The following is a 23,487-nucleotide window of genomic DNA, read 5'->3' as shown; positions in this document are numbered from 1 at the left end:
TTGAGAACATACCAGAGCAAATTCAGCCACAAATCAGGAATTTTGATCGGTGTTGCAGCAACTTTAAATACTGTTACTGCACAGTTACTGTATAACTGAATAACACCTTTTGGAAAACTGCTGAAAATGGAAATTGGATCAAAAGAAGGAAAAATACCAGAATTCTATGAAAAGTAAACAAAACAGTCAATCTTTTATTACTTTTTTTTTTTACACAGCATTCAGTTAAACATTTTCTGAAAAAAGACACGTACATCTTGGTATCTTCACATCTTTTTTTTTTTACCCTTTCCCCGCTCACCAGTTAAGAACAACTATAACATCAAATATAATTTGGCAACAAATGGGACCAAACACAGTAATTGGGTGGTAAAAACACAAGACAGCTCACCAAGTTGAGTTTGTTTAAACTAGAATCTCTAGAACCCCTTAACTTATAAAGAAAGAGTATTCTGACTGTTTCCCCTGCACATTCTCTCCCACAACAGTAGGAACCTTTAAGAAAAACACCTGCATTAGCCAAGTAACACTTTCCATTTGGCCATACAAACTACATCTACAAAACAACAAAACATTGTAACCAGAAATATCTCACAGCAGTTCACCATTCCCTTATTAAAATGGAATAAACTGTAATATTGCAAATCAGTGAAAATATAAAAAATACATTTAACAGCAATGTATTTGAAAATATATTGCAATATCTGGAATCAGAAATCTTTTTTATAATTGGCCAAATATTAAGGATGACCATTTCATTGTTATCTTATCTGATATATATTTTTCCCAATATATTACAGTATAGTCCATTTCTATAAGGTGTGTAATTAATAGTTGGAAGTACTGACACTTCTCTCAGCTATGCTACAGTTGCTATCATGTTGTGATATGTTGTGTATTCTTGCTGTTTGAATAGGCACAGTGTAAGTGCACTATGATCATCAGTTCCTATGCCTTTACAGTATAAAGTGTATTTTTATTGTGCATTGTAAGTGTAGTAAGTGACAGTCTTCTATGATCACGCCTCTGGTTGTGTAACTACGGTGTGCTGTTGGGTAAACGCGTGTGTTAACACTCCTGTGCTTTTCGTTGTCTTTCACATTGAGATCTGTGCTGTAAGTGCCTCCTTGTCACACACCCTGGTAATTACACCAAAGGCAAACAGGAAGGGGAAAACTACAATCAAAATTAAATTAAAAATGATAATATAATACAATAAGGGTGCTTTTCAGGGCAGTGCTGCAAAATACTTCCACAGCAATCCAGGAATTCACAAAATAAAATAAAATAAAAATAAATTATGAAATGTTTTACTTCCTGGATCCAAAATTATTCAGCCGTTTAGGTCCAAATACCTCTGAGGAGAGGAGGGGGTTCTGGCATGGGCCCATATCAAACAGACTGTATCAGATTATCATTGCCTGCTGCTCAAGACCAGAAGACAACGGTTAAATTGTGGTTAAACACCCAACCAAAAAAATAATGTAAAAACTCAACATAGTAAAGTGCTATCATTAATATTATTACTACTGTCAACATCATCATGATAATTATTCCATGTAAAAAAAAGAAAAAAAGAAATAAGGAATAGAGCAGTCTTTTCTTAAAGTGGTCCAGTTTTACTATCCGAACGAGAAAGAGAAATGAGCCGATAACTAGCACATCGGACCTCATTTTGGAATGTTATTTTTAAGCTGCCCCGATTTTCCCTCAGACGCATGCCACTTGCCACACACACACACACACACACACACACACACATATACACACACACAGACACACACATTTACACACACATACACATAAACACACACACACACACATATACACACACACAGACACACACATATACACACACATATACACACACATACAAACATACACACACACACACATACACATACACATAAACACACACACACACACATATACACACATAAACACACACACACTCTCTCTCTCTCACTACAGCAGCTTCTCACTTCTCATCCTTTTGTTTGTGCTTTTTCTTCATTTTTAAATTACTTAATTTATATGTATATTTTCTTTTGAGACGTTTGCCAAATGTAAAAAACCATTTAAATACAAAATGAGGGAAGTGAGGTTTTTAAGACCTGTTGCACCACACAGGACAGACAGATGCACTGACATTGGACTTCACAGGAGCTCACAAACCAATGTTCTGTATGCTCAACAGGAAGGCAGGACCTTCAGGTCAATGGCCACCCATAGAGATGTTCTGGGCGCCGAGACACACAAGTAGCAGGTGAGACTCATCAGGTGGAATCAGGTACACCGCCATTTTGGCTCTCAGAACTGTCCAGCTGAACAGGAGAATGGGAAGCCTGGCATTTCACAGCGTGACAGCACCCATGACCCAAGTCACATGAGCCCTGCCAGCATTTACCTTTGAGACTGTCACCCTGCCATAAACTATAGAGCATACTCACACAGGGGCAATACCTCCGTGAACTGCATTAAAAAAACAAGCACATAAAGGTATAATACTATCCCAGAACATAGGTGGCACAACGTTTTAGCATATGAATATAGAAAGCAGGCTACAGCTACAGCTACATCTGTCCATGTTTTTCACAGACACTAGCATGCAGAAAGCTCTTGTAAACATGAGCCTGGGTGGTTGGAAAGACTACAAGTCCCACGGCCCTTGAGCTCGGCAACGAGGACGCCTTGAATCGTGCTCATTCCAATGTCAGAAGAAGGATTTTGGAAACTTAGCAGGCAGTGTTGCCTCTGAAGAACGCTGTTCATTGTGTGCTCTGGAAAAGGGCTCGATTGGTCCATGTCCATCCTGAGCAGATAACAGACGTGTGTGTGTGTGTGTGTGTGTCTGTGTGTGTGCAAACTGAAAGTGTGTGCCTGTGTGTGTGTCTGTGCGTCGCCCTGTATGCGCTCATAATGCAATGTCTTTTTTGGAAGTTCAAACTTACAAAAAAAGAAAGAAAATTGCTATAAAAGGGCTTCAGCAAATTAAAAAAGGAGAGACTGCTTCTCTGCCGGAGCTGAGGAAAGTTCAATCCAAATCTCCTAAGTCCCTGCTCCAGAGAACGCTGTCAGTATGCAGGTTGGGGGCGTTGGGCGTGGCCAGGTAGAGTGGGTGGGGCTGGTGGGGGTCAGTAGTGGGCCGGGGGTCAGTAGCCGGTCGGGGGTCAGTAGCCGGTCGGGGGTCAGTAGTGGGCCGGGGGTCAGTAGCCGGTCGGGGATCAGTAGCCGGTCGGGGGTCAGTAGCTGTCCAGCACGCTGTCGTAGAAAAGGCTCTGCACGTCCAACATGGCCGCCAGCTCCAGAACGCCGCGCTGCAGGATGCTGTTCTCCACGGTGTCCTGCGGGGGCAGCGGAGGAAACGATTCCGGAAAGCTCCGGGAATCCTGCAATTACACAAGAGCCAATTAGGGCTGAGGAGAATACGCAAGATGCGATAAAGTTGTTGAATATTGCCATGACGATATGACTTGCGATTAATAAATAAAGTGGAGTACACTTCTAATGTCTTTCTGCTTTAGGTGCACAGCTGACATAGACCCCAGACAATGAATAGTCCATGCCCACTGAATTATTGTATCAATGAATCAACTGCTCAAGTATTCTGTGACCTGATCAAGTAATCAACCAAACATTCACTCAATAAATCAAACAGGCAATCATTCAAGCCAGTAATCAAATAACCAACCATTCAAGCAAGCAAACGGTTTATGATTTTAATTAATTAATCAGTTGATCACATTCAATCGCTCAAGCAACCATTCAATCGAGCCACCAACTAATGAATACATTTTAAAAAATCAAATCATTCCAGCAACAAATCAGTCCAATTGACAAATAAACAAAGCAGTTGATCAACCAACCATGTACTCCACTCACCGAACAGTCAATCAACCACTGAATCTGGGCTATTCCTTGTGGAGGGATTGTGTGTGCAGTAGGGGTAGGGAAGGTGTATGGTGTGGGGGAGGGGGAGGGAAGGTGTATGGGGTGGGGGGGAGGGTCAGTACCCGGAACAGCTTGTGGAGCCTCAGAACAGCAGAGCAGAAGATGAAGCGAAGCAACAGCAACCGCAGGAACTCATCACCATAAAACTGTAGAAAGGCCTGGTCTGAGAAAGAGAGGAGAGAGAGAGATGAACGAATGACAGGAGAATGTGATTGTGTGTCGGGTTCGTCATCTCACAAACTCAAACAGAAAAGTGTTACAAAAACACTTCAACAGATAATACGCACACCACCTCTTCTTCTCTCCTTTCTCATTGGATCTATGGTAGGTCCCTTACCGTCATTGGATTGGCTGTTTTTCACTGTAGTTACAAAGATTAAACCTGAGAAACGGTGAGCCAGTTCTCCTCTCTCTCGCTCTCTCTCTCTCTCTCTCTACCTATGGCAGGCGAGCGGGTCATCAGTTCTCCGATGTCGTGGTAGACCTTCTGCAGGAGCTCCTGGGCCTTCTCCCACGTGCCGTGGCGCAGGCTGGTCAGCCCGCAGACGTACAGGAAGGCCACCAGGGGGCTGTACAGGAAGAGCGTGAAGAGGCTGCCGCGCTGTGATTGGTCTAGAGGAGGGGACAAGAGGAGAGCAGAGGGAGGGGCATGATCACAGGGGACGTGACCCGATTCGTCCTCGTGAGGGTGGGGGAGGGGCAGAGAGGGATGGAAAGTTGATAACAGTAGCAGGCCATTCAGCCCAATTGAGATTGCGGAAGAACTTGTACAATGTCTGAACTCAATGTTATCTTTTCCTGCTCACACAATACTAAACATCAGCCAAGTAGGCCCAAAAATCCAGGGACTGGATTTGATACACAAGGCTATTCCAAGGCCTCTTCTCTGGAGGCACTAGGTTTTGATTGAGGGGTGCGTACCTTGCATGCTCTTTGGATACACTGTGGGCGACAGCAAGCACACCATCGGTTGTCCAAAGAGATTCGTGAAATTCTGCAGGTACAAGATTAATTAAAAATTTTTAAAAAAACACACACACACACAAGAAAGAATAAAGCACATGTTAAGGGGCGGGACTAACCTATAGATCAGAGATCTGTGTTAATATTATTGGTGCTTGTTCAGCATAAAAATGGAGCATAAATTCCAACACCAGGGGGCGCCCCTACACCAAAATCTAAACCAAATTTGAGAGACAGGCAGGAAGGCTCACCTTGTAGGCTGAGCTGTTAGAGGAGTCGACGATGATGAAGAGCGGTTTCCTAGTGAAGGGACATAGGTCCCCAGGATGGAGACTGAGAGAGAAAGAAACAACCTATTTGTAAATATAATCATTCAGAGCCTGTTTGTATTATTGATCTGATTTGCGATCATCCAACTCGTCGAAGACTGACACTTTGACGTCTACAATATCTATCTCAGTGACTCACAGATGTCAGTTTTCTCCCGTTCCATGTGTGTGTGTGCTCCAGCCTCGTCACTGTGAGGTTGTTTGGGTGAGGAGTCCTTCACCTTAGTGTGCGGTTGTGTGTGCTTGTGTAGCGTAGTGGTTAAAGGTAAATCACTGGGACACGCAAGGTCGGTGGTTCTAATCCCGGGGTAGCCACAATAAGATCCGCACAGCCGTTGGGCCCTTGAGCAAGGCCCTTAACCTTGCATTGCTCCAGGGGAGGATTGTCTCCTGCTTAGTCTAATCAACTGTAAGTCGCTCTGGGTAAGAGCGTCTGCCAAATGCCAATAATTGAATGTAATGTTATGTGTGCAGTAGTGTGCGGTAGTCTTAGCCTCTGTCTCGGTCTCACCAGTGCATCTCTTTGGGCGCCTGGTTCTTCTTCTGTACCACCTCCCCATTCACTACATCACGGTTACTGTTCGTCAGGACACCTCCACAGTCATAGGGCCCTGAAACGAGGAGAGAATATGCACGTTATAATACACACACACGCACCCACGCACGCACACACACACACACACACACAAGGGATTGCCTTACATGTCATTCAGCTGATGCTTTTATCCAAAACAATGTACAGTAGAGTGCGGTTAGATATGCAGTTGTGTGCGGTTATGTACAGTTGATTAGACTAAGCAGAGACAATCCCCCCTGGAGTTAAGGGTCTTGCTCAAGGGCCCAACGGCCGCGTGGATCTTATCAAAGCCACACCGGGGTTGAAGCCACCAACCCTCCAGGTCCTAGTCTAGCACCTAGGGTCCATGACTTAACCACTAGGCCGTCCTGATCAATGCCCTGAGGAATCGCTGATCAATCGACTTACTATCCAAACCGTCCGATATGCCAAAGCTTCCTTAGGGACTGCAGACAATAAACACCTCATTTGAAAAGAGAAAAATCTATCTGCCTTGATGTGGGAGGATGAGTTAATGAGGCAGGGGCCGTGCATCCTACATGGACACGGGAAAAACACTGATCTTTAGGAGGAAAAAACCCCGCCATCCACAGCTTAAATCTCGCCATCAAACGCTTTTTCATTTACAGGGCTGCAGGTGGCGCTTCTCTGACACGGTCGAATTACGCTTCATTTATTTCCTTTTGATGCTTTTAATTGGGGTCACACGGGGTACAGCCACTTCTACAAGAGAGCAGAGCCCTTCCTGTGCGTGAGCAGCAGGGGGCACTGGTCACACCCCGGATAAGGAGCGCACGGCCCCCGCTGAGCTTTTTAAAAATGAGGGGGGTGGGGGGATTACGGAGTTAACTGCACCAGGTAAAACCCGGAACCCTCATAAATATGGAACATGGACTGAAGTAATGAGATGTTTTCCGGGTTTTACTCCAGCTCACTGAGCAACGCTGCTTTGTGAAACACCCCCCAGGTGAGGAGAGTTAGCTACACCTAACTGAGCCCTTACCTAGTGGCTAAGGCACATGACTGGGACCCACAAGGTTAGTGGTTCAAGTCCCGGTGTCGCCACGATATGATCCATGTAGTGGTTTGCCCCTTGAGCCAGGCCCTTAACCCAACCGTGCCCCCTGGTTAGTCTAATCAACTGTGAGTCACTTTGGATAAAAGCCTCAGTGAAATACAGTAACTGTAATGTAATGGTAAGCAGGAGTTTTGATTTTTGGGGAAGCAGAGGGGAAGGGAGCGCACCTTCGTATTCCGTGCATCCGGTGGGGAAGACTCCGGTGGCCGAGAGGTAGACCAGCAGCACGCTATTCGCCGGGAGCTCCTGCAAAAGCACCGCAGACCACACCCGTCAGCCAATCACAGCGCAGATCACAGACACAGCAATGCCATTACACATTTCAGCCAATCGCAGCCCAGAATACAGAGGCAGAAATGTCAGCAACTACATCAATCAGCCAATCACAGCTCAGAGCACAGATAAACAACGGCATTAACAATCTGGTAGCCAATCACAGAGACAGCAGCGTCATCAACCATTTCAGTCAGTAAAGCCAGCACTGAAATACATATATATCTTTAAATATACTCAAGTACATGGCGATGACTAACAGGGATTAGCTATTTAAGGAGGAAAATGAAAACCTATTGAGAAATAATTGCAGAAGATAATAATGTAAATAAGATATAACCACAGACACAGGCGTTATGAAGGAGTGAGGGAGAGCAGGCTTCCATGTCTGTCACCATAGTAACTACGTCACTATAGTAACAGCTTCAACATATGTGTGTGTGTCTGGGAGGGAGGGGGGCTCTTGCCCCACTGGGACCCTCACACTACTCAGACTTCACACCTCTTCTGTGAGCTACCATCCTGCCAGGGACAGAGAGACACAGAGTGAGAGACAGAGAGAGAGAGAGAGAGAGAGAGAGAGAGAGAGAGAGGGAGGGAGGGAGGGAGGGAGAGAGAGAGAGACAGCAAGAGACAGAGACGGAGAGAGAGACAGACCGTGAGAGACAGAGAGGGAGAGAGAGACAGCCAGAGACTGAGAGAGAAAGACAGAGTAAGAGACAGAGAGACAGCTAGATGGAGATGTGGAAACACAGAGGAAGAAGAAAAGAGATGGGGAAGGGGACAGAGAGCGGAAGGAGAGAGTGAGATGAAGAGGGACTGGGCGTGGCCGAGGTTTGTATGGGACACAGACCCTGACGGAGGTGAACAGGAAGGCGTCGAGCTTGGTGAAGGAGAGAGTGAGATGGTGAACAGGAAGGCGTAGAGCTGGCTGAAGGAGAGAGTGAGATGGTGGAGGTTTGTCCAGGACACAGACCTTGAAGGAGGCTGACAGGAAGGCGTAGAGCTGGCTGAAGGTGGGCTTGTAAAGCAGGTACTTGTGGGGGTTCTCCCTCTTAGCCGGCTTCTCTGTGGGTTCCTGCAGGGACACGCAGTACACACTGTGGACAGCTTTCACCTGTGTGTGTGTCTGTGTGTATGCGTGTGTGCATTTAACCATGTGTGTGTGTACACGTGTGTGCAACCACGTGTGTGTACATGTGTGTATGTGCGTGTGTGTGACCATGTGTGAGCATACAAGCGTGTGTGTGTGTGTGCATGTAAAAACCAAGTGAGTGTGTACATGGATGCATGTGTGTATATAAATGCGTGCCTCAGTTGAATTGGCAAGACAATCTAATGCCGTCAAATAAACACAATTATGCATAATACAAACTAAATATATTGAACACAATAAGCACAATATTTTTGAAAAACAGTATACTTTTTTTGCAGTATATTTATAAGGCCATGATAAATAGTGCATTTATAAAGAGTAATAAAGGCAGTTGGGTGCATTTATAATGCATTTATAATGCAGTAATAAAGAGAGTAGTCTGTATTTATAAAGCAGTAGTTACTGCCTGCTCACCAGTGGGCCTGGCTTGGTGTTCTGTGTCGCCAGGGTAACAGGCTCTCGTTCCAAAGCCTGCAGCATTCTGAACATATCGATGGTCAACTCACTGAACTTCACCTGAGAGAGAGAGAGAGAGAGAGAGAGAGAGAGAGAGAGAGGGAGAGGGGGGAGAGAGAGAGAGAGAGGGGGAGAGAGAGAAAGAGAGAGGGGGAGAGAGAGAGAGGGGGGGGAGGGAGAGGGGGAGAGAGAGAGAGAGGGAGAGAGATACATTACAGGACTGCCAGTCACGCACACACAACTCATAACATCTTTCTCTTTCTCTCTAACACACACACAGCTTAGATAAATATCACAGTGCTGTCACGTATGCATGCTGTACAAACAAACACACACACACACTACTATTACAGCAGTTCATGCAATATAACATGTCAATAATATCAACAGGCCTGAAGTGGAAAGTGTACCTGGTTACTACAGTTACCGACGATGAGGGCGTCTGACAGGACGAGCTGACCAACCACCATGCCCTGCTCCAGCTGGGGCACGCCCCCTTCCAGCAGACGATTGGATGTGATCACAACCCCATTATTGTCGTTCAGCACCATGACTGGATCCGCCTGCACACACACACACATGGACACACACACACGGGGACACACAGACACACACCATTTTTTGGCTAGTGCGTACTTGTTCATGGACACTCATCAGCTGTGACATCTCACTGGAAAGCTATGCATTTAGGCTCTGGAGGGGACATAATGAACGCAGAAGCTGATCGGCAACTAGTCAGGGGGAGGAAGCGCTCACGTGTCTCACCTCCACAAAAGCGGCCACTTCCTGTAGAACCAGATTCCACTCCAGCTGGTCCTCTGTGTTAAAGCGGTGTGTGTAATCTTCTATCTCCTCTGACAGCTCCTGCACACATGCACACGCACACACACACACGCGCACGCACGCACACAGGTGCACACAAATGCGCACACACATGCGCGCGCACACACACACACACACACACACATACAAAATTATGTTTTGTTTTTTTACATTACATATTCAAAGCAATGAACGATGACCCGGCCCTGGAGTGGAGCAGGAGTCACTGCAGCTCAGGGGTGCACTGCCCCAGCCTTCCACCGGGGGCGCTGTGACCACCTCCTCTGCCCTCACCTTCACCAACACCTTCACCAGGTCCATCTTATTCAGCAGAAGACAAACCACGATGTAGCGCGCATAGTACCGCAACTTCTTCACCACTAACTCAGGCCTAGGGGAGGAGAGGAGGGGGGAAGGGGAGAGGAAAGGAGGAGAGGAGAGGGGGAGGAGAGGAGGAGGAGAGGGGAATGGAGAGAAAGGAGAGACAGTGTTGAGGAAGAAACTGTAAAACTGATACAGGCGAGTTTGAGTCAAAACCAAGACTTGGAGTGTGAAGAGACCATATCCACCAGCCAATAAGAATGCAGGAAGTGCACATGTACACACGTACACATGCTCACACACACACACACACACACACACACGCACTCACTCACTCACTCACTCACGCACGCACACACGTACACATACAGGTACACACACATGCACGCACACACGTACACACACATGCTCACACACACACACACACACACACACACACACTCAACCTCTCTCCACAGGCCTGGCCACAGGCACACCTGCGCTCACCTGTCCTCCTTGTTGACCTGGTAGTAGTAGGAGCGCTGGCGGATGGCCGAGTAGAAGGAGAAGGCCTCGTTCAGGTAACTGGTCTCCGAGGTGCGGAGGCTGCGCACACACACACGCACACACACACACGCGCACGCACACACACACACACACACACACACACAATTTAAAGGCACAGCAATACCAGCAGTCCACACCCTGTGTGTTTTAAACACTTCCTGTACATGTAATAATTACTAGGATGCTGTGCGAAGAATGTAAACAGCATCCAGGTGTGTGGGAATAAGAATAGGAATAAGAGTGCTCTTGGGAATATGGTGCGCATGTACGCGTAGCTGCTGTGACTAAAGCAGAGGGTTTAGTCAGGATCTTACTAGTAGTGGTAGTACAGCTGGCCAATTTTTGAGGCAACCTCTCCGATCTGCCACCTCTTCAGCCCATATCGACTGTCCAGTACCTGCCTGTGAACAGACAGACAGAAACAGAAACACACACACACACACACACACACACAGAATTTAGAGGCAACCACTTTCCCCCCCAAAATCAAAACACTGCTGAAGTTAATGAGCAGGAGAGTGTTAGGGGAAAATGCCCTTTTTAACATTGCACAGGTGAGCATCGTTACAAGAGGATGGTCTTCCCCTCTCTGACCAGTGTCCAGAAGGCAGAAAGCATCCATCTCTAGTTTTGGGGACCTTTTCCCAGCACAAAAACAGGAAGCACAGGCACATGCTGGCACACCCAGCATCAGGGCGGCTGGATGAGAGAGGTGTGGAGGGTTTGGCTTCAGCAGACTGGTCCCCCGGCGGCATGCTCACCTGTGCTGCTGCTGAAACTTCCACAGCTTGGTGTAGATGTCGAAGGTTCGGCCGAAGTAAGACTGCCACTGCTTGTGCCCGTACTGAGGTAGGTCCCTGAGGTGAGGGGGGAGCACACTGTCAGACGCAGAACCGCACCTACACCTGTAATAACTGCATTATAACTACTGCTATAACCACTAACACGGCCACTATCTCAGGGCTGGACTGACTACTCTCTGGCTGGAGGTAAACAAGAGGGCAGCGAGAGACGGAGGGATTGAGAGAAAGAGTGATGAGAGAAAGAGGGATGGAGAGAGAGGGAGAGAATGAGAGAGAGATGGAAAGAGAAGGGAAACAAAACACCCTTTTCTCCCAAAACACTGAACAGTCCAGCGGAGGTACATTTTTGTTCTTCAAGGAAAACATTTCCCAAATATACCCTGAAAGGTAAAATACTGTTTTTTTAGGTAGAAAAGAAGTAACTTTTCCAAATTTATCCTCAAATATTTGAGTCCAGAGGCAAATAAATAAACCATGGGTCTCTGTCCCAAATATTATGGAGGGCACTGTCTGTGCGTTCATCTGTGTCTGTGTGCCTGTATAAGTGTTTCTATCACTGTGTATGTGTGTCTGTATGAGTGTGCGTGCATGTGTGCATGTGTGCGTGTCTGTCTGGGTCTATTCAGATACGTGTCTGTATGTGTGTATTTGCGTATGAATGTGTGGTGCGTGCATTGAGTGTGTAATGAGTCACAGAGATGACGTGATGCCGGGTTCTGCCAGGCAGAGTGGAAGCGGAAAGTGTCCTTTCTTCCACCAAAAAAAAAAAGAGAAAAAGAAACAGGGCTCCTGGGCCCCACTGCCACCGTCAAACCGTTCCCATGGCAACACATCAGGAGGACCGCCCCCTGAAGAGGAGCACACGACACTGAGCCTGGGAGGAAATTATACTCACGACACGTGAACATGAGCATATGTGAACACACACACACACACACACACACACACACACACACACACACAGAGTATGTACACATACACTCACGCACATATACACTCACTCACGTGAAAACTGTATGTGCGCACGCGTACTACGTACACACACAAACACACACACACACACACACACACGGAGTGTCTGTTCTGTTCTCGGTCGCTCACTCTGAACAGAGAACAGACAGAAAAGAGCCTGATGAAGGAGGGGTGAAAATGTGTACATTACTGTACTCTGGAGGGGTGAAAATGTGTACATTACTCTGGAGGGGTTAAAATGTGTACATTACACTGCTCTGGAGGGGTTAAAATGTGTACATTACTCTACTCTGGAGGGGTTAAAATGTGTACATTACTCTACTCTGGAGGGGTTAAAATGTGTACATTACTCTGCTCTGGAGGGGTGAAAATGTGTACATTACTGTACTCTGGAGGGGTTAAAATTACTCTGCTCTGGAGGGGTTAAAATGTGTACATTACTCTGCTCTGGAGGGGTTAAAATGTGTACATTACTGTACTCTAGAGGGGTGAAAATGTGTACATTACTCTACTCTGGAGGGGTTAAAATGTGTACATTACTCTACTCTGGAGGGGTTAAAATGTGTACATCACTCTGCTCTGGAGGGGTGAAAATGTGTACATTACTGTACTCTGGAGGGGTTAAAATTACTCTGCTCTGGAGGGGTTAAAATGTGTACATTACTCTACTCTGGAGGGGTTAAAATGTGTACATTACTCTGCTCTGGAGGGGTTAAAATGTGTACATTACTCTGCTCTGGAGGGGTGAAAATGTGTACATTACTCTACTCTGGAGGGGTTAAAATGTGTACATTACTCCCTTCTCTCCCCACCTTCGTGGCCAGTCTCTAATCTACAGCTGCACTCCATCCGGGTGGAGATATCTTGTGGGAATGGGAATTTAATGGTGCATGGTGAATGAATTTAATCTGCCTGATGCATCTCCACCACAACCAGCAAGTTCACCTGGGGTGAAAGGCCCAGACCGCATCGGCAGAGTGTGTGTGCACCCATAATCATGAGTATTTGAGAGTATGCCTTCTTAGTGAGTGTGTTTCTGAGCACTTACGTATGTATACGTACTGTATGTAAGTATGTGTATGTGTGCGCATATGCATACTTGCGTACGTGTGTGTGTGTGTGTGTGTGTGTGTGTGTGTCAGTGGGATCCTGCTAGTGATTTCTCAGACCGGTAACCTCATCTTGCAACCGGGAGACTGTGCTGTGCAACATTGACAGTCAAATAAAACCTTGCTTAACCCCCAACTGAAAAATATAAAAAGTAGGTTCATTTTTATAATCTCCTACTATAAAACTCTAAGCCATTTTGAAGAATATTCAGAAGATGCATTGTAGGGGAAAATTCACAGAACAAAAGATCTCCCTCCTAAAAGCATGATAAACAATCACAAGTCAAAATCAGACTCCACCTTAGTGAGCAGGCTGGTTCCTCCAAAACTCTCGACGATGTGTGCTAAAACTTTTTATCAATATATCTGTATTAAAGTATGATATGTACCCTGTATAGTTTCAAACTGATTAACTGCTAAATTGTGCTAGAATTACACAGCAGCCAGCTGGCAGGGGGGGGGCCCGTCTTGAACTGTGTAGACCAAACTGTCAAGGACACGGGCAGAGCAAGATATGACTGTACAGCTGATTTCTCCAGGACTCTCAATGTTTTATGCCAGAAGTGTATCTATTTGACCTAGAACATTAATTATAGCTGAGCTTGTGAAAACGCAAGAAACCACAGTGAAAACTGTTGAAATGAGAGCAAAGAATGCTACATTTACTCCCTTAGAAGAGAATAATTAATTAAATGTTTAGTATGTCTGTATATTAGAAAAGTATATTAGAAGTGAATATTAATGAAATGTTTAGTTTGTCTGTATATTTTCAATGATTACTGCTGCTTAGTTCGTCTTATAAAAGCAAAAGATACAGAGTGACGTGTATGGATGACGTGTTAGAGGGAGGGCATCCAGAACTTTATGAGGTCTGGTAGTTTGCCAAGAGCAGGTGCGGGGTGAAGTGAGGACAGGGGGAGTCCTGAACTTTGTTCTAGTTGGCAGAACGCCCTGTACTTTGTACAGAGTTGGCAGAGCATAAGGACCGTTGGCAATTTGCCACAATGACGTTGTCGGAGGAGCGTTGGGAGGAGTTACGATAAGAACAGTGTGGGTGATTTGCCAGAATGAGGTTTGAGGAGGAGTTGTAGGTGGAGTAACTGTGTATAAAATGGGTGTAAAAATGACAGTCGGGGTTCAGTTCTGGAGAGCTGATCCAGCTTTATGTGCTGCTGCTAATAAAGTCTGATTTTCCTGAAGATCTTACTGCCTGGTGTCATCTTTTCCCTCGCAAAGATTTTTTTCGACAAATTGAAGATTTGGACTCTGTCGTTTCCTACACACGACAGCATCAGATTTGAATGTTTCTGGGATCAATGGAAGCCAGACAAACTTTCACTGTTAAGAAAATGGAGCTGAGTATCTGGTGAGTCTATAATACCTGTGGTGATCTCTCCACAGTTGGATTTCCAATAATAAAACCCTTTGTGACCTCTGACCCCATAAGGTCCAAGGGGCATGACAATGACATGGGACACAGCTTCTGAGCACATAGTTCAAATGGGGCGATGGAACATCCCAAACATTCTGCTCCAAGGCCCCTCCTTTCTCCCTCTCTGGAAGCCTGGAGATAAAAAGCGCAGTCTGAATAGGAAGTTAAAAATAAATAAACTCTTGAAAGTTACTCTTTAAAGCTTCGGCTGCACCGAAGGCGAGCGGGTACTGAGCACGCTCAGTCAGCATCACGTCTCCTCTAACTGCCTCACGCTGCCATAATCTCACACAGCAAGACCGACTGATAAACTGTGATTACACCACGCAAAACCTGCTATCGACAGCTACTCTCCCACAGGAAACACAAACACTAATGCACTCACACGTACTCTTATAGCAGACTCTCTCAAACATACTAATATATATACACACACACACACAGACACACCTACACACACACACACACACACACACACACAGACACACAGACACACAGACACACCTACACACAGACACACACACACACACACACACACATTCTTACACAAACCACACCTTCCCTCGATGTGATCCCGCACACCATCGCACACATTTTTATTCGCTCTTCACACTTTTCAGGCTAATGCAATGAACACACAAACACAAACACACATAAACACAAGGCTATTTGTGTCTATGTGTGTTGTATGTGCTCCTGTTCCTTATGATGATTTTTTATGATTGTTTGCTTAATTGCTGTTCATTGTGTGACCCAGTGACCTGCTTGGAATGCCTGATCATTTTACAGACAATTACAGCAAATTCAGTCTCCACAGTGACCCTAGACTCTATTAGTCACCTGCCAACAAAATAAACAGAACAATTAAGGACCAATCAAAAACAAACAAAAAAACACACAGATGGTCAGAAGAATGCCAACAGATGAGTAGGATAGAGGAGAGACAGACAGGGACAGATAGACAAAGAAAGAGAGAGCCAGTGAAAGAGAGGACAAAATGGGAAGTCAGAGAGAGGAGACAGTAGACAGAGATACAGCCTGCAGCAGATGACATACTTAGACTAAAAACAGACTTGGTAAAAATGACTGATTAACTCCAATGGAACCAAGCAGCCATGAAGAAACAATTAGCTGACTTTACTTTTAATTTCCTAATTTTCCCAAATCATTTTATACAAACACACATCCTTTGTTTCATTTGGACAGAATCCAGAATCAGAACTAAAAAAATTGCCCTGAAATAAAAAATGAAAAAATAAACAATATACTGACTCAGTCAGTATATAAACAATCTATTCTAATCATGACACAACGACACAAATCAGAAAAAAGACATGCTGCATTCAATTATGTGACATAACCATTGACCACAGGCTTAACTATGTATTATATTGGTATGGCAATCAGAACGTGATCATAAAAATGATCCTGGAAATTGTGACGGACGGACGAACAGACAGACACACAGACGGACGGACAGACAGACAGGCAGACAGACAGACACACAGACAGACCTGAGGCCATTGAAGAGCTGCTTGGACTTGTCCAGCAGGTAGCAGAAGTCTGTGACCGTCTTCCTCTCGCCCAGGGGCATGTCATCATCCAGCCCCGCCCCCGTCATGGTGCCTAGAGAGGGAACATAGTGAGAGAGTGAGAGAGAGAGAGAGCGAGAGAGAGTGTGAGAGTGAGAGAGAGAGTGAGAGTGTGTGAGAGAGAGAGGGTGAGAGTGAGAGAGTGAGAGTGAGAGAGAGTGAGAGAGAAAGTGTGAGAGCGTGAGAGTGAGTGAGAGAGTGAGAGTGAGTAAGAGAGTGGGTGAGAGAGAGGAGAGTGAGAGTGAGAGTGAGAGAGAGTGAGTGTGAGTGTGAGTGTGAGTGTGAGAGAGTGAGAGTGAGTGAGAGTGAGAGTGAGAGTGAGAGTGAGAGGAGAGTTAGAGTGAGAGTGAGTGTGAGAGAGAGAGAGTGAGAGTGTGTGAGAGTGAGAGTGAGAGTGAGAGAGAGAGAGTGAGAGTGAGAGTGAGAGTGAGAGTGAGAGTGAGAGTGAGAGTGTGAGATGTAGAGAGAGTGAGATGTTGTGAGTCAGTCAAAAGCTTCTCCCTCCAGGGCAGTGTCATGCTGTTCCTGTTCCATGAGATCAGACTGGAAGGAAGCTAAAATAAAGCAGAATTTGGCAGGATCTGGGCACCATATGCCTCCAGGTTAGTGGAGGAGGCAGCAGTGCTGTCAGGAGTTTGGCTTGATTGCGAGAAATCCATGCCCAGGATAAGAGCCTGACAACAGCACAGACACACCTCACACTGGGTTACCTGCCCAAGTCTACCTGCACATCATCTCCACAGCCATGAATCACACCACAGCAAAACTGACCGAAGCAGCATAAACTGTCCCGTTAATCGCAATACAACTGCCAACAACGAGCCTGGCAGTGGGGCCAATGACCCACCACCACTAACATACAGAGCCTGTCTGATCACAGAGAGGATTCACATGGGAATGGCACCACAGGCAACAAACAAACCAGCGACAACCTCAGTGCTGTAAAACCTTGTGAGGGAGGCAGAGCGAACACCACGAGAGAGAAGAGAAGACAAAGGGACACACCACACACCCTCTCATCTCCTCCATATGAAAGCACCTGCACAGGCAAGAGCACACACCCAGACACACACTTCCGCGCAAAGAGATTATACATGCACACGCACGCAGCCTGTAGCCTAGTGGCTAAGATACATGACTGGGGCAGCCTGTAGCCTAGTGGCTCAGGTACATGACTGGGGCAGCTTGTTGCCTAGTGGCTAAGGTACATGGCTGGGGCAGCCTGTAGCCTAATGGCTAAGGTACGTGACTGGGACCTGGAAGGTCGGTGGTTCAAGCCCCGCTGTCAGCTTGTGGCTGTTGGGCCCTTGAGCAAGGCCTTTAACCCTGCATTGCTCCAAATAACTGGAAGTCGCTTTTCATAAAAGCGTCGTCTAAATAACTAATGTAATAGACACACGGGACACAGAGTTTAGGAGTGAGACTCTTATGCTGTAGTTCTCCATGCTGCAGTACCAAACCCAGCTTAGGTACACGGCTGAAGAAGGGAAGTCGTAGCAGGACTTTCATGGACCCAGCTCATATTTGAATCATTTATTCATTTGGCAGAGAAAAGGCAGTGCTTCATACAGTGACACTTAATGGACTTATCATTATTATTAATGTCATTATTAATACTGCATTTACCCACTCTGGCCTGCCAGGCTCCTCTCGGCCTCATTGAGAGAGAATGTTCTGTGTTAATATTTGGCTGAAAGCAGCCAGACTGCTGAAATCTGGAAGCACACATATATGGGCAATTCCGGCACTGTGGATGTGACATTTGGACACAATAATATAATATAATACAATACAATAATATAATACAATAATATAATACTCTTCTTATATGACAAAAAATGTTAATGCATATTATCATTGCACCCATTGGCTGAGGGGGAAGGGCAATAAGTAATTGGGAAATAAGTAAGTTTATCTTTTCATTCTCAGGTTGACATTACTGTGGAATTGCCCACATGCCTGTGCATGCGCACACACACAGTCTCACACAAACACACAGTCACACAGTCACATACGCACACACAAAACCTGCAAGCGCGCACTCACGCGCACGCACACACACACACACACACACACGTTTTTTATGAACTCATTAACACACTCTGACACATATTCAGTATTAATATGAATAATATTGGTGAGTGTTGACTGAGGGTATAATGCAGGAGTGCCCTCCCTCCCTGCCTCCTTTTCCCTCTCTGACAGGAGGCAGCGGTGACAGAGGAACAGCGTCTGTGCACAAATGAGCCTGACCCACTTACTCTGCCCGAGAGTGTCTGTCGCAGCATGCAGGGGAACCCCGGATTGTGTGAGCGCGCGCGTGTGTGTGTGTGTGCATGTATGCTCGTGTGTGTGAGTGTGCGTGGGTGTGTGCATGCGTGTGTCAGCGCCTGCCTGGGCGCGTGTGTGTGTGCGTGAGCTTGTGTGTGTGTATGCTCGTGTGTGTTCATGTGTGTGTGTGTATGCTCGTGTGTGTGGTGTGTGTTCATGTGTGTGTGTGCACACACACGTGCGTGCCTGCCTGTTTGTGTATGTGTGTGTGTGTGTGTGTGTGCCTGCGTGTGTGTATGTGTGTGTGTGCCTGCGTGTGTGCATGTGTGTGTGTGTGGGTGTGTGTGTGTGTGTGTGTGTGTGTGTGTGTGTGTGCCTGCGTGTGTGCATGCGTGTGTGGGTGTGTGTGTGTGTGTGTGTGTGCCTGCGTGTGTGCATGCGTGTGTGTGTGGGTGTGTGTGTGTGTGCGGGTGTGTGTGTGCCTGCGTGTGTGTATGTGTGTGTGGGTGTGTGTGCCTGCGTGTGTGTGTATGTGTGTGTGTGTGTGTGTGTGTGTATGTGTGTGTGTGTGTGTAAGGGTGACAGAAATTGGAAAAGCAATTCTGACGTACACCCACACCCCTGTGACACCCTCTGTTGCAACTATTGAGTGGATTTTCATTAATATTTCATAAATTTACACATTTTTCCTTGCATCCATGCGGTACTCTTAGATTAAGCCTAACACTTACCGCAGGGATCTCTGACTCCACTTCTGTAGGGCTGCAGTGTCTACAGGGCGGCCTGTAGCGTAGTGGTTAAGGTAAATGACTGGGATACGCAAGGTTGGTGGTTTGAATCCCAGTGCGGCCACAATAAGATCTGCACAGCCGTTGGGCCCTTGAGCAAGGCCCTTAACCCTGCATTGCTCCAGGGGAGGATTGTCTCCTGTTTAGTCTAATCAACTGTACGTCGCTCTGGATAAGATCGTCTGCCAAATGCCAATAATGTAAGGTGTCTGCTGGTTTTAGGAGAGTTCCAGCACTGAAGTCATTCATTTAACAGAGCCCACAGACATTGTTCCCTAGCCCCAATTTGGCTGTGGATTGAAAGGAATAGGCTTCCATGACATTACATTACATTAATGGCATTTCGTACTTATCCAAAGTGACGTACAGTTGATTAGACTAAGCAGAAGACAATCCCGGCAACACTGAGGATCGAACCACCAACCTTCCTTGCGTGTCCCAGTCATGTACCTTAACCACTACTCTACAGGCTGCCCTCCACACACAGAACCCGCAGAAATTGCAGGCCTCCAGTCCAGGGGCTCATTCATACATCTTCTTTTTTTACATCCTCCTTTCCCAGAACGTTTTCCTTGTACCACCTATCAGGGGAGGCAGGCAAGATAATGCGAGAAAACGAGGGAATCGAGAAAACGTGAATAAGGCAAATGGAATGTCCGTGCTCTTTCAAACATCGGTTTCAAGTCACATCAGTTTCAGACGTGGCAGACGGGGAGAGGTGGATACAGAGGTCATGTTTTCTGATAAAAATGACTTCTGCAAAGGATGCGCTCATGATTCCTTGCTCAAAGGAAAGTTGGAAACTTCTACTTTGAGCTCCGAGAAGGAACATTTAAGACGGCGGACCTCGATAACATGGTGTCTGATCGGTCAGGCAAAGGAAAAAGAGAAAGTGAAAAATAAGCAATTGGAAAGAGCCCAAAGACTTTGTATTTGCCATGAACTATGAGAGATTCAGACAATGACATTACATTACATTAATGGCATTTGGCAGACACTCTTATCCTGAGCGTATAGTGGATTAGACTAACAATCCTCCCCTGGAGCAATGCACGGTTAAGGGCCTTGCTCAAGGGCCCAACGGCTGTGCGGGTCTTATTGAGGCTACACCAGGATTCAAACCACTGACCTTGCGGGTCCCAGTCATGTACCTTAACCACTACACTACAGTTCACTCTGAGTGTGTGACAACTTTGACATGTGGAATTGCCTGATTGACAGAAGACAGGTACCCACCAAACACGTAACCTTGGTGATAATGACAAAAGGCCTGGGCAGCATGTTTCTTTCGATGGAACTGGAATTCTTCCCAACTATGTCATCCGGAGTCTTAATCTAAGAAGCACCATCTTCTAAAGCAGAGTGTTATACATGTACTGCCACTCTGTGTGTGTTAAAAGAGTTAAATTTTAGTTATGGATGATGGTACTTGCTCTCAATCTCCCCCATGTACAGAAATTCTGTTTAAAGCATTGCAGAGGACTTGACAAGTACACCAGTTTTAACATAACCCGGTGTGCCTCTACAGAAGTGCCCTTCATTCCACAAAACCATATTCACATAAAAAACACTTAGCCATGGTATTTCAAATGTGATCGAACAAAATATCGTAAGGTCTCACAGACATTGGCAAACCCACACTGTCACACATTTGGGTAGCTTGCTGTGAGGAGGTCGAACCTCTGCTGTCAGCTGCCTATACTGACTGAACCAGAACAGGGTTCTTCACGGGTTAACTTCAGTCCGATCCTATACTAATTTAGGGCACTGTAGATCACAAAAACTATCACTGCGATATGTGCGTGTATTTGCACCGGTTTTGTAAAAGTAAAAAAACAAAAACAAAACACACACACACTCACTCCCAGAGTCACTCACTCACTAAACGCACACAATTCCAATGAGAATACCTCAGTCTTTGACTGCGATTTGTAAAGGAGCACACGCCGCCAGAGAAACGCATTTCCATTGTGCAATGTACACTGGACTACACACACAGGAGCGCATGCATAGTTCAGCTGATTCTCGTCTTTCGCAGTATATTGCCTACTAGTCAAAAAAAAAAAAGATTTGTTCAATGCTCAATGTAAATTCAGTTGAAATAAAAAATAAAAATAAACATATTAAAAAGCGTATTATCTTCATGTAGCCAGCACATTGTAATGTGAAAGTCTATTTGCAAGAAATGCACAGCCTACTACATACGACGCCGGCGATTTATGAATAGGATTTTTTCAATTAGGCTACTGTCGAGGCAGACCATTCTGGTTCTCAGGTAATTTAACATGTCCGTCATTAAAACACACAAATAACCTACACATATTGCCTTCAGCCCTCCGGCTAAATATTCAGAATGACATTAATTTATTTTTGCATTTATTTACTTAGAAGCAATAGGCTAAGCAGGACACATCGTTGACACTCCTACTTCGGCTACATAAACTGACATCTAGGCTACTGTGGGATCGATGCCTTCATTGAGCTGCCTAATCTACCTGTTTCGTTCATATCAGTTGCTTTCCATTTAACATGCAAGATGGTTGTCAAACCACCTCTATGCATGGCTTGACAGTCGTTGGCAACAACCCATCAATAAGACTGCTACCACACGTTACCGAGCGACCTGTTACTAATGATATAATAATAGCTAAAGCAACAACAAAATCCACTTACCGCTTTTCTGGAATTGCTTCTATTCGTTGGTGCGTGCCCCTTGAATCCAATTGTACCAACAGGGCAAGGTCTGCTGCCAATTTGCCTGATACCGTTTAAAACAGCTACTCTTCAGTAACAATACGTTTTGCGGTCAGCGACACAGGGTACCTAGATAATATGCAGTTGGCTACTACTGCACGGAACCAGGCAAGGTGTCGCCAGTATTGCCCAGCTGAATCACCCACAGCTCATACGATTCCTGCATTACCCTAGTCGACCAGCGAGATTGAAATGTAACAAAGGAACAAGCTAGTTCTGCATAAGAGCTTCTGTCTTCTGCCAAACGATGACTGAATGTAGGCTAAATGTAAATGCAGTTCTCTAATAAGTGTGGGAAATAACGCTATTCGATCATTTTTGGTTGCTGTGGTAGTGGGGAAGCTAGTTAGGCATTCTTATAAGCTATTATAAGTGTAAAAACAAACCCATGTGTTTTCTACGTGCTGATTTGAGAAACGTCCCAATTCCTCCGATAGTCCAAATTTGTGATTTACCGGCCTCGATATAGTGCTTAAGACTGATATAATCAGAACTTGGCCTCCTACTGTGTTATCAAACGTATTTACGTGGTATGCATGCTAGCTAACCAGAAAGCTAGCAACCGTGGCAAGATAGAAATCTCGTCCTGTTGCAGTGTAACCGGTTAGCAGACAGACTACTTGTCATCTTACTCGCCTGCTCAAAACAACTGTATCCAGACCAGATGGGAAACGCATACTTGGAACTTAGTCATGGCACCAAGCTAGAGTCGGTCGCACCGTCACATTAAACTTGCCGTGTATAACCCGCTCCGGTTATTCACATAGGAGCATTTAGCAGCGAATTTACAAAGAGCTGCAAATAATTCCATCAAGCTTGAGCTGCACAGGAACTGTGGAGCTTCAAACTTGGCACACCCACAGAGGCTCGTCTCGCCAACTGAACTCCGTTTCGCTGGTGGGTCCAAAAGACGTCACGCGACACTGCGAATTTCATTCGCCGAGAGGTTTGTCAGTAAAGACGGAGGAAGTCACATCATTTCCTTGCGCGCCATCAATTGGAGAGATGAGTATGGGCAGTGCACAGAACTGTAGGGTGGTCTTTATTTCTCCACACTTGGCTAAGTGCGCTTCAGCACTTAACACACTTTGGCGATGTATTGTGATACGGAACGCAAATGTACTAATAGTGCGCAAGTATGCGTTAGATGCGCAGGGGTTTTTAAAATTTGGACACACCTTGTGCCGTGCCGATGTGACTACAATTAATCAAATGATTAATTGTAGTCACATCAACGTTAATAGTTGTGCAAAGTCTTGTGTGCTTGCATTACATTACATTGATGACATACTGG

The 23,487-nt window shown here is 45.7% G+C and overlaps 1 protein-coding gene across 1 annotated transcript; it reads right to left on the bottom strand.

Annotated features, from left to right (window-relative positions):
* Nucleotides 1-162: 162 nt before the first annotated feature.
* Nucleotides 163-23,009, bottom strand: LOC133142007 (protein SCAI-like). Its single transcript, XM_061262915.1, has 17 exons — nucleotides 22,113-23,009; nucleotides 16,308-16,414; nucleotides 11,234-11,334; nucleotides 10,787-10,873; nucleotides 10,413-10,511; nucleotides 9,900-9,996; nucleotides 9,549-9,647; nucleotides 9,194-9,346; nucleotides 8,742-8,843; nucleotides 8,148-8,249; nucleotides 7,066-7,144; nucleotides 5,755-5,854; nucleotides 5,166-5,247; nucleotides 4,873-4,945; nucleotides 4,390-4,563; nucleotides 4,014-4,114; nucleotides 163-3,389 (listed from the first exon to the last, which is right to left on the bottom strand). Exons 2-17 carry the CDS (start codon nucleotides 16,407-16,409, stop codon nucleotides 3,243-3,245), a joined length of 1,698 nt encoding a protein of 565 aa, XP_061118899.1. The 5' UTR covers nucleotides 16,410-16,414; nucleotides 22,113-23,009; the 3' UTR covers nucleotides 163-3,242.
* Nucleotides 23,010-23,487: the final 478 nt, after the last annotated feature.

The sequence above is a fragment of the Conger conger genome, chromosome 12 (genome assembly GCF_963514075.1).
Source record: "Conger conger chromosome 12, fConCon1.1, whole genome shotgun sequence".
In the NCBI taxonomy this organism is placed as follows: domain Eukaryota; kingdom Metazoa; phylum Chordata; class Actinopteri; order Anguilliformes; family Congridae; genus Conger; species Conger conger.
Note: the sequence above shows the minus strand (reverse complement) of the source record. Positions and strands in the feature narration are given on the sequence as shown.

What these genes read in the sequence shown, in the direction of transcription:
- LOC133142007 (XM_061262915.1), bottom strand. Translation starts at nt 16,409, where the DNA reads ATGACGGGGGCGGGGCTGGATGATGACATGCCCCTGGGCGAGAGGAAG. An exon ending in AAGTTTCAGCAGCAGCACAG is followed by an intron (nt 10,874 to 11,233) that starts GTGAGCATGCCG and finishes GTCTGTTCACAG; the next exon opens with GCAGGTACTGGACAGTCGAT. An exon ending in CTAACAGCTCAGCCTACAAG is followed by an intron (nt 4,946 to 5,165) that starts GTGAGCCTTCCT and finishes TTGTACCTGCAG; the next exon opens with AATTTCACGAATCTCTTTGG.